This window comes from Fringilla coelebs, assembly GCF_963513975.1.
Source record: "Fringilla coelebs genome assembly, chromosome: Z".
Lineage (NCBI taxonomy): Eukaryota > Metazoa > Chordata > Aves > Passeriformes > Fringillidae > Fringilla > Fringilla coelebs.
This window is the reverse complement of record NC_140031.1, coordinates 26,779,851-26,792,034: the sequence shown is the minus strand read 5'-3', so window position 1 is coordinate 26,792,034 and position 12,184 is coordinate 26,779,851. Positions and strand designations below refer to the sequence as shown.

General features: G+C 44.0%; 1 protein-coding gene across 1 annotated transcript in view; it reads right to left on the bottom strand.

The window, feature by feature from the left end:
* Positions 1–8,180, bottom strand: part of DMRT1 (doublesex and mab-3 related transcription factor 1) — a gene marked incomplete at both ends in the record, with an annotated part of 58,092 nt that extends 49,912 nt beyond the window's left edge. Inside the window, 2 exons of the mRNA XM_084224856.1 lie at positions 4,645–4,819; positions 7,896–8,180. Of these exons, the coding sequence (XP_084080982.1) occupies positions 4,645–4,819; positions 7,896–8,180 (460 nt within the window). The remainder of the gene's footprint in view (positions 1–4,644; positions 4,820–7,895) is intronic.
* Positions 8,181–12,184: the final 4,004 nt, after the last annotated feature.

Here is a 12,184-nt window from a genome sequence, read left to right as displayed (position 1 = left end):
TACTCTTTAAGAGAGATTTGTTGACTCTGGGAGAAGCCAGGGGAAAGCACCAGAAGCAATGGAAAGGGGTTGGCAGAACCAGGAGGCAGCCAGCAACTAAAACTGGTAAAGAAGCAGCCGGGTGCAGCAGGAGAAAATCATTCTTAGAAAGTAGCAAGGACACCAAGAGAAAAGCGAAGAGCAGGAGGATGGACAGATAACAGAGCCACCAAGATCGCTGAGGGCATGCACCCATCATGGTAGTCCTGGCACAGGAAGGCAAGGCAGCTAATGCTGCCTTCTTACTGCCAGCCTTGTTGAGGCTGCTGCCACCTGAACCATCAATCCCCTCCACCACTAGTCAATCTCCACAATGCTAACTCTTTGTTTAAAAAAAATATCTACCATTGAGTATTACTAGGTCAAAAGAGTTAAGATTTCTTTCACAGGCTTGCAAATGCTTACAGTATTGAGGCTGACAGTACTTCCAATTTAAGTATGTTGACTTAGTGTCAATGGAAGCAATTAGAAATTTCATCACAGAACAGTCTAGTTTGGAAAGGATCTTTGGAGACCAGCTGGCTCAAACTTTACTCAAACCAAAACCAGCTTCCCGGTTGGATCATGTTGCTTATACACTATCCAGCTAAGTTCTGAGCCTCCCCAAACATGGAGACTCCAGAACCTCTCTGGATAACCTGTTTCAACCCCCAAGCACTCTCACAGTGAAATGGCCACAGCAGCATCCACACGATCAGTTGACTAAAATGAGGCTTCTTTGATGAAACTGAAATTTTGACAGCACACAACACTATACTATAAATACTGCTAAACAGCTCTCTTTCAAAAAGAAAATTTCTCACTTTTTTAAACCAGGCTATGATATTTTTCCATTATAACAACTAGGTTTTTTTTTTAACTCATCACCTATGCAGCACAACAGCTGCAAGATCTGGTATCAATTTTTGACATCACAATACAGTGATCAAGAAAATAAAGGAAGAGTAAAGAAGACATGGTAGGGTTTTTGCAGACAGCTAGGGCACTGCAAATTCAAAGGGATCTCAGTACCATCATACATTAGGTATTCTATTACTGCTGACCCCACTATGGTCTGTTTTTATGAGTAGAAAAAACCCCTTCTATTTGTCAAAGAGTTTCAAAGTGAAGACAGCAGCTACTTAGAGAAAAAAAGAATACTATTTTGTTTCTGTCAAACATAATAAATGTAACAAAGGGAAATAACAAATACAAGCTTACTATTCACAATTGTTGAAAATGATGTTTGTCAACCAGAGATACTAGGAAGGCACCTGAACACTGCTGTCATTGCAAATATAACAGGGAAACGACCACAACAGAGCACAGGACCAGGAGCTGGCATTTTGTGTCACACAGTAGTCCCAATGATCAAATATAATGAAGCAAAGGTGAAATGCATTCTCCTTCATTCAGTATGAGCAGCTTTCTTGTCTTCAGTAAACTCTAAAGTGTTTAGTGACCTCATCTGCTTCCCCTCTCTGACCCCCATGACTGTTAAATATCAAAATGGCAGAGGCTCTAAATTGACACAAACCAGTGAATAACACAGATATTATAAAATGAGAATGTCTCAAAAGCACATTCTACATGCTTCACCATAATCTTTCCTATACTTTGCATATCTGTTAACCTAACAAGCTATATATACCTATCCTACAGAAGTGAGGACAATTACATCAAATGCCCTGGGATAATGACTTTTGCTGGTCTGTACAATTAAATGGCCTTTTCTTTCAGCAATCTACAACTTTTTAAGGGGAAATGCACAGGAATGACAAATTCAGTCTGTAAGACACTCTACTAATGCCCTAAGACCATGGTCTGTTCCCTTCCAATTACCCTGCAGATTCCCTGTTTGCTTTTGAGTGGGAACATACACTCCATCCAAAGTAAACATGCCTGACATGGTTAATGTTCAAACACCTGTGCCATGACCATGATACATGATAATTCATTTTTTCCCTCTTCAAAAACAGGGATGTCACAGTAGGATCTGAAAAACTGCCTCTGGTATCCAAGCATCACACTATTTCTGATCTACTAATAAAATGGATACAGCAAGCAATGACACTCTCTCTGGCACTATGTCTGATTTGTGTGACTCCTTAACACATCACTCCTCTGCCGGAAAACAATGCTCCATGTGATGGGAGTCTGAAAGAAGAACAGTCCTCAAAAGCCAAAAACCTTAGAGGAGGAACAGAATTACCGCTCTTGCCCAATCTAATGTGAATCATACAGGACACATTGTACTCCCAGAAGTCACTGCTTCCCCTGGGGCTTTCAGAGAACTGCTGACTCCCCTTGCAATGAAGGGTTTCACTTTCCCTGCTTCCTTTAATAATTACTGTAAGTTCTCGGAAAATCAGCGCCTCAGCCTACCAACCTGAGACAATGACACTTGCTCCGAGGGGATCTCTCGTTTTGCTTGCAGTTTAGGCTAGTAATAAAATCATAAAACAGCAATACAATAATCCATCAAGTACCTGGTCCTGAAACAACTCAACATCTAAAGCCAGAACTTCTGCTGCATGGCAATTTTTCATCTGAAAAAAAGATCACTATATGCTAAAAACAAAAACATGGGGATATTTAGGCTATGATCCTCACCAAAGTCTGTACTCAGACACCTAACAAAGCTACCCTACGGATCTGGATAAATGCACATAACTCTCTCCAGCTTCAGAGCCAGCAGTCACTGGTATAAAGCCAAATCCCTTGAGTAGTTACACTGCTTTCAGCAGTTGAACCTACCAAAACTATTAGGGACGTAACTTCATTTATACAGTGTAGTCACGTCTGAGCTAAGCACAATGTCTGTTGCTACTCAGGTGTCCAAAGGCAAAACTATGGACCTGATTTCCTATTCATTTGCAGACGCTTCCATTTCTGGTGAACAAGGTTGATGCTGTTGTGATTCTTGACTTGAATCACACCTTCTTTCTGGAGATGCAGCTGTGTATTTCAAATGTTGTCACTAACAAACAGTTATTTATTTGGACACAAATAATAACAGTTAGTTATTTAGTAAAATGCTTGAGAAACAATGTATTTAAATTGCTCAAATTCCATTGTAAGAAAACAGTTAAACAATTCAAAATGCTTTAAAATTAGGCATTTTTATGTTTTCAAGTACTTTTTCAAGCATGGGAATTGCCTTAAGCCTGTTTGGTCAACGCTTTTCGTTATTTAACTAAATTAACTAGCAATTATTAAAATGGGATTAATAAATGAAATACTGTCGTTTTAAAAACATTAAGATCAAAGCTTATGACAGTTTTGTCAATAGTAAAATGTTTTCGTTCTTTGGCCCTTCTGTACAAGCAAGGATCTTCTTGTTCTCCTGAGTTACACACAATCCCTATATATTACTGAATATACTACTTTAATCTTTAGCCAGCTTTTTCCATGTCTATAGACAAAGCATGCAGTAATGCAAATATGAAAGGAGTAACTGCATCAATTCAAAGGTGACACTAACATAATGAAAACAAAAAAAGCTAATAAAAAGCTATTTATTGCTTTATTAAGCAGTTCTTTTAAAAGCTTCCCAACAAAATTCCTTTACAATGGTCTGAAACTGCCTGTCTGCACTAGATGCAACAAATCCATCTGACATACTTTTAATGGCCTGCAAAACAGAACAGCGTCACTTGAGAGACACACACATGCATTTTCCTTTTATTAATTAATGCAAGGCATTGCCCACTTTAGAACTACCTTTCTATCTGGCAAGTATATTCACCTGTGTTACTGGCATGTGCATAGATTATTAAAAATGAATGAAACTTCCTTTTCCTTTTATCTGTATTTGCTTTTTTCTGTCTATTCACAAGAAATCAATTACACCAGCTTCTTTCTTCTTTCTTCTATATGTTCAATCACTGTATCTGTCAGGCATAGTTAGAAAGTGGAAAAAGCAATTTGCATAGGAAAAAACATTTTGCCTAGAGTCTTCACTCGCCTAGCATATTCAAATGCCATCTTTGCTTAGCCATGCTTTCACTGAATATACAGACAAATACTGTTTCTTGTTGTTGGTTTTTTTGGGGTTTTGTTTTGCAAGTGTTAAATGCAATACAGTAATTGTAGTAAAAGAGAGGGACTACATCATCTTTCATAGTTCATCACACCATGCCACACAGAACCGATGTGCCACAACACCGGGTTTTGTAAGGCGGGCAGATCTTTGCTGCTGGGGTCAATAACATTACCTACGGACCTGGCTTCTTTCTATGCAGTTCTGGAAACTCTTGAATTTTGAAGAAACTACACAGGCAGCCAAAACCCACTTACTATGACTGTAGCAGAAGTACATGTTTTGGGAAAAAGGACAAAGGCTTCCATAATTCTCTACTTGCAATCACACACCCTATCGAATTTTATTACAGCACCAGTCTGTGCAAAATAAATTTTCGATTTTCAAGTAAAAATAATCAAATAAAATACTTAAGACTGATACTGGATCCTTCCCTTCCACTAACTGTACCAAAAGTACAATGCTGTTGGGGAGAGGACTCTCCGTAACCCTGTCACTACAAAGAAGGAACAGGTGTGAACAGCAGGCATCAGCAGTGTTGGCCATGGCCTTCAGCCGTGAGCACCGCTCTCCCAGCACCTTACCTGGTGGTGTACTAGCTGCTGTCATGGTTGAGTGCATTGGGCTGCTGCTTTCCAGCGAGAGGCAAGAGTTGCCACCACTGTTCTTCTTAACAAACGTCTCAGGGACACTGGGCAGGGGCACTGGGTGGCTGATTCCCAGTTCCTCTTCCTGAGCTTGCTGTCTTCTTAGGGCAACCTAGGAACAAAAGAGAAGACATAGGGTATGCTCTGTGATTTTGAGCACAATTTATACCGGCAGCAGTGAACGATGCAGATTCAGACCTGGTTATTCGTACTGTAGAGTAGTGCTGATCGTATAATCACTAAGGCTGGAAAAGACCTCCAAGACCATTGAGTCCAGTTTTCAACCAAACACCATGTCAACTTAATATCAACTTAATATCACAGCACTTAATATCAGGTCCAGTTGTTTCTTGAACACCTCCAGGGACAGCTCATGTTTTCAGTACTTGACAATTCTTCCTACTCTTCCTGATGTCAACCCAAATCTCCCCTGGCCTAGCTTGAGCCCATCTCCTCTCAGCCTGTCACTAGTGGCTGCCTGGAAGAAGAGGCCAACCCACAACCTCCTTTCACGCAGTTGCAGAAGGTCCCTCCTGAGCACTCTTTTCTCCAGGCTAGACAAAGCCAGCTCTCTCAGCCACTCCTCACCTGGCTTACTCTCTAGGCCCTTCACACAACCCAGCCAATGGGCAAAGAAGTATGTAAGCAAAAACCAACTCCATTTTGTGTACAAGCACAAATGAACAAACCTATGAAATGCTGGTGACATATACATCTTCCTCCACTGAGGCCAGATTAATACGTGTTGCAGCTGACTGAACTCCCCCAACACAGCTGCTCTTGGGACAAGCACACTGTGGAAAGTGTAGTCACTACCCTCCCCTCTGCTGATACACAGCTGCTGGGGTCACGAAGTTAGTCTGCTTGCAGGGTTCTGCTGTGCCTCTTATCAATATCAAGCAGCTTTTCATGAGGGCTTGTACCTGTAATCTGCTGCTCTATCCAGGCCTGCTAGATTCCCTGCTGGCTCTGCTGGAAATGTTGTCCTTCAAGGAAATTTCATCATACAGTACGGTGTACAGAGAGAACCATTATGGAAGAAGCACAGCAAACGTAGGGTACCATCCTGCAAGAATCTCAGCATCACACACATTGAAGAGTGCTGGGCAAGTGTGAAGAAGCTGGAGCATCCCATTTCTTTTCTAATACTGACAGCGTTCCAAAGCCTCGCTGGCACTGGCCAAGCCTATAGGCACTAGACAGTCTGGACATGGGTGCAAACAAACCATAGTCATTGCTTGCAGACAGCCCCTTCTGCTTCATCCGATCTAGCAGATCAATTTAACACCATGCCATAAGTGTTTGGGGAGTATATATGACACTGCTACAGCTACATACCCTTCTACTTTGTGAGGTGACTGATTTCCATCTTTACTTGAGCCTCAGAAATTTGTTCCAGTTTATAGACTGGGATCATGGGCATTACTTGCCAGAAATTCTCCTGGGTATCTGGGACAGGACTTCCTTACATTTTCATGTTCAACAGCCACACTTTTTCCTAATACAAATTTATAATTCTGTTAGTTAGTATTAGCCCTTGCAATAAGAAACATCCCGTACAGAAGGCGCAGACTTGCAAACACCACTGGAACTTCAACTCACAAGCCAGTAACCTTGACCTGTAAAATTCCACCAGCATCAAGGGGCTTACTGCAGAAATATATCAAAATGGGGAAAGACAGACTTTCAATGTGTAACTCCTACGCAGATAAGGATTAGCTAGGGAGGCTTTCAAAGCTACTTTCAAATACTAGGCAGGGAAGAGAATACCCTCAGGAGGATCATCACCGGAGCCTGCTAGCAGGAGGCACCCACTGCCTGACAGAAGCAGCTGAGCAGCAAGATTCTGGGCCGACGGGGACACTTTGCACGGGGACACTTTGTGCTCCCTTCCCCGAGGCAGACAGCAAAGCGATTCACTTTTATTTTTCCAAGGTTCACACCAGGCAGAGAAAGTGCATGTAACCTGGGCATAATTTCTGGACTGCCATACTACCAATAAGGAGGGATTGCTTAAATGAACGAAAATTTACTCCCATTGAGTTCTGAGGACGTTTTATATACCTGCACTGAATAAATAACAAAACAAAACAAAACAAAACCAAAAAAGCTAGGATTTAACCTAGAGCTGCTTAGGCTTTTAAAACCTGTCAGCCCGACACACATTTTATCCGGGATCACAAAGCTCTGAGCAGACAGCAATTGCAAACTGATGGGTGGGTCTGGTATCACCATGATGTACCTTCAGTCGCACCAGGAGCTCTAAAGCCTCGTCAATTATGTGCTGGCAGGTGATCGTTAGCACTAATGAGGGAGTAAAATGCCCCTCGCAGAGCTCAACTACTCCAGCAGCCGCTCCAGTACACACCCAGGAGCTCCTTTAATAAAGTTTGCTAGATAAAGATCACAAGGGTTAATAGAGCCCTATATTTACACTGCCGGAATTGTGACTTCAGTGAGTCGACCCAACGAAAATGTTATTCCGACCCTGGACTGGACACCGTTTTTCTTAGCCCTCAAAATACTGAACCCTCGTTGAGATTTAAGATGAGCCACCTACACAGCTATGTGAAGAACTGTTACACACCAAATTTCGAAAAAACCCCCCAAAAAATTAAAAAAAAATCCCCCTAAAATTTTAAAAATCCCCAAAAAGTTCGAAATGCGCTCAACTGAAGCCACCACCATCAGGAAACGCAGTTTACACCGAGTCTGAAACCACCAGCACAATTACTCTCGATAAGCAATTTGTTCGCTAGATTATTCATTTTCTAGTTAAAAGCAAGCAGGAAAACGGCCACTGACGGTAACTGAGGTCCTGCTCCGTGCAGGTTCTACAGCCCCCTGGGAGCTGTCCGCAGGGCCGGACGGTACCCGGCCCAGGGGAGCGGCGCTCGGCCGTGCCCGGCAGGTGCACCTGACCGCTCACCGCTGCCGCTCGCCCCGGCTACAATCCTCCGCGCCTTTGGGGCATCTCCCATTTTTTATGGAAAAAACAAAAATTAAATAACTTGCGAGAAATACAGCGACAAGTCTCACTAACATAGGAAGAGAGCGGTGTAACTCCTGGCTCCTGTCCGGGGCGAGGCTACCGGCGGCTGCGGTCTCGCAGCGCACCGCATCCCGGCGCGGCCGCACGGCCCCGAAACCCCCGGGCGCGGAGCACACCCCGCTCGGACACAGCTCACCTGCGCTGCCATGACGCGCTGCCGCTCGGCGATTAGGCTGCACTTGTTGCACTGGCAGTCCCGCCACATGCAGAAGCGCTTGTGCCCCTTCAGCGGCGAGGAGTAACCGTGGTTGCGGCAGCGGGCACACTTGGGCAGTCGCGGCCGCTTCTTCCCCGCTGCAGCGGCTCCCCTGTCCGCCGGGGCGGCCGCCATGGGGGCCGCCGCCTTCCCGAAGCTGTTCGCCTTGTCCCCCGGGCCCACGACGTCCGGGGGCTTGCTGAAGGCCGGGGTGTCACTGGGCATCGCGGCAGGCGGGGGGCAGCTGGGAGAGCAGTCTGCGCGCTTCTGCCCCGTCCCGTCCCGCCACCCCGCTCGTTTTGGCGGGCAGCACCAGGCTGGCGTCGCTCCTCCTGCCGCGCCTCCCCCACTCCTGCTCCGGGGGGTCCGTGGCCGCTAAATCCTTGCTACCCCGAGGGAGCGGCCACCCTTGCCTTCGCGCTCCTCCCTCCCCCACCGGGCTGGCCTGCGGCGGGAAAGGCGGGCCCCGTCCAGGCCGGTCGCCGTCGGATGCACGGCGCGGGCCCTGGGCGGCCTGACAGCCGGAGGTGCTGCGGGGCTCGGCTCAGTCGTGCTGCCCGTAGGTTCCGCACAACAGAATGGCCAGGCCTCCGGTCGCGGGCTGCTCCGCGGCTGTCCTGCGGCCTCTGCCCACCCTCCGTGCCGCGCAGCGGCCAGCGCAGGCCGTGTCCATGCTGGTGATGCTGGACGAGGTCTGCGACAGCAAGGCGGAATCGATCCGGAGAGGCCATGTGTAAGCCCAGTGGTCCCTGGGTTGGGCAGGTCAGGTTTGGGCAGGCGATCAACACGGCCTGGCCCAGGCAGAGGTGTGACGCCCCAGTAAACATCCCAGTGGCCGCAGCTCAGCTGCTGTGTCGTGGGGCTGCTGGCGTCCTGCTGGACTCCATCCTCCCTTCACGCGTTACCTCGCACTTGTATCGTGCAGTGTGTATAAAGACACCTTGATCAGTATCTGCGTGGGCAGGTGATACCAGCAGGTATAAGGTCAAGTGAGAGCACAGCGATAACTTGGTAGCCATCACCTCTGGAGCTGGTGTGGGTGACACAGTGGCTGAACTCTGCAGGGGAAGACAAGCAAAGATGCTTTTTTCTTCTTTACATAGGCCGCCCTTCCAGCTTGGCACTGTGTGATTTATAAACACATGCAGCTCTACAGATATTATTTACAGTATTAATATTTCCTCTGTTACACCTTTAAATCTTTCTGGGCTCAACTTTAGATGACGCTATCTTCATGCTGAAATGAAACTATTAAATTACATCTCAATCTAAGATGAATGACAACTGTCAAATGAGTGACTCAACAGAGATGAAGCAGAAAGCACCTGAGATTATGTGAGGCTGATTTATAAAGATTGCATAAAGATTTCTATAACCCCAGCTTCATGACTCAGCATATCAGATGGCAGTAAGTTACAGTAGGTAGAAATTTATTTCTGCTAGAAGAAGCCAAGAAAGGCATCTCTCTCTTTGTGATCAGCTAACTCCAAGCTAATTCTGCTCAGACTGAGCCTCCATGCTGGAAACAGTGAGTGCCTATCTTAACCTGAAGAAAGCCCCAGATCCTTGCTGTTTGATGCTTTGCATTAGCTTTTAATAAATTACATTTAAAGAAATTGTTTCTTCATGGTACAACACTGGGGACATTTATGGCACTTTTCATCCTCCAGAGAGATACCTCATTCAAACACTCTTGTTAAGCCCCAGTCGCAGCCAGTCAGATGGTCCACAAGCGAAGGCTGAGCACAAGCTGTGTGAGCTTGGTATGACCATCATTCAGCTCACAGAAACTGAAACTTTTCCCTTGCATCATTTTTCTGGGATTGACATTTCTGATGTCAGTATCTGCACATTTTCTCACAAGACAGAAGAAGATGAAGGTCTTTAGAGGAACAAAAATAGGATTTGCCTTTACATGTAGTGGCGCATATCACTAATATTTAAGGAGTAAGTGTAAGCATACTTAGCTTTGGATATCAAAATATACAATTCCTCCCTGAATGAAACCAGTTGAGATCTTCTCAAGTCATATGGGCATTGATCAGCTTCCAAAATTTTGTCTACAAGCAAGCCTTGAATATCCAGTTTGTGAAGTTCGTTGCATGGTGGAGCACACACAGAGAAATGTTTTCAGGTGCTCCCCTACAAATTATCTTAAACCAATTGAAAACGCAGATTAAAAAGTAGATGAAAGGAGGCTAAATCAAAAGACCAAGAAAGGCAAAATAAAAAAAAAACCAACAGAGGCAGGAGAAGAAAATCAGAAAAGACAGCAGGGGTGAAAAAGGAGAAAAGATAAGAGAAGGACAGCGCATAAAACAGGCAAAAACAGATAAAAGAAAAATAATAGCAATCACCCTGTACTTATATATCTGACTTATATATCTGCTTATATATCTGACTAGAAACTAAGTGGGACAGCCAACCTCAGAGATGAAGTACAGGATGCAAAAAATGCAAGGGTTCCAAGAAGAACATTTATTCCAAGAAGAACGTTTATTCATCGCTCTTTCACATAATTAATATTTTTACTACTGCCTTTCAGGTTAACTGCACAGATCTGTATTATCCATAATGTTACAGAACCTACCATACAGAACAAAATATTAATGTTGTTAGTACCTATCTGGTATTTTGTGTTCTGGACGAATATCACCAAAACAGCTAGATGTCTGATGAATACAAGTACATGAGCAATCATTTAAAAATGAATTGCTTTAGTTTTGCTAGCTCAAGTCACACTTTGGGCATGGTTTAGAGTGCAATGTTTTTCTCCATTTTTTTTTAATGTGTGTATGGTGAGGTTGACAACACATTGCTGGATTTGTTCTCTGTGGAGTAATGAAGCAAGAGGAGATGGTCATAAACTGCCATTAGTTCTAAGACAAATCATACTAAGTTCACTGCAAGTTTTCAGGAAATTTTATCATTAATTTAATTAATGTCTGGGCATCTCTGGTTCAAGTCTGTCTAGTGATGATGACAGTGACTTAAGATTACTGCAGTTTGCCATCACCTTTGCAAATATCTGTAATTAATATTTCTGATGAGGAAAATAACAATCAAAAGACATTTTTGCTTTTCTTTTTTTCCTTTGTCTTAAGAGCTATATGATAGTTGTCCTTTAAAGGACCTTTTTCTTTAAAGTCCTGAATGCCATCAGTGATGGTCCGTCCTTTGCATGCCTTTGGCTGATCCCTTGAACCTGGGAAAAATATTTTATTTGCTAATAAGATTATCATTTTGATGACAGATGTGAGCAAGACCTGATCCTACCACCACATTTGGTATGACTCAGCAAGCCAGTGGAGAGATGACAAATTAAAAAGGGTTTAATTCTAACACTGGTGCCTGGAAAGTGAAGACCTTTAGTTTCCCAGAAGTCAGTGCAGTTGAGCGCATTTCATTTTAGAGATCTGCTAGACCTGATTCTGTTTAATTTTTGTTTTGTGGGTTTGTTTGTTTTTTCTGTCAGTGGGTCAAATCAGAGAGTTTTTGAGATATTTTCAACTCTGACAGATCATTTTATAGACTGTACCTCCAGGGCTACTTGTAGATTCCTCAGAGAGCCTCAGCTGAAGGAATGGTGAGGGATAGAAGATAAAGCATGCACACTGCCAGTCTGCATTGTCTGAAAACATTGACATGTCCATAAACACACTCTTGGACATTCTGAACAAAATATCAAAGACAGCCAGAGGGAGTCAAGCAAAGGAAGGAGGGAAACCATGCCAGCACATTCCCTGACACTGATAAGAGCTGGGAAGCTCCTCAGTGTTGAACTTTACTGCTTGCTTGCAGCTTTGGGTGTCTGGGCTGCCCTAGAGCCGTCAGCTTAGCAGAGTAAACAGGTATAGAGCTACCCTCCTCTCTGCTCCTCTAGCTATGTAATCTGCACATGCATTTACTCATGTGTCATCAGCTGGATTTCAGCTGGTTTACTTGTGCGAGTAGTCTCCCATGCAAGTGTATTTGCTGGAGTGACAGACATATCACAACTAAAACACTTGAAAAGATACTTCAAGAAAAATCCAGTAGGTGGCATAAATAAGCTGTGCTTTTTTTTTTTCTCCTTTCATTTGTACGTGTGCTGTTCTCCTTCATTCATTCTTTATTTTAATCCTCCTTTAACTTACAGAGAAGCTGAAGTTTTGTCACTTGGCTCTTAAAACACAATCCCCCAGACAAAGTTTTGTATTTGAAGCAGAGGATTTTCTTGATGCTTTCTG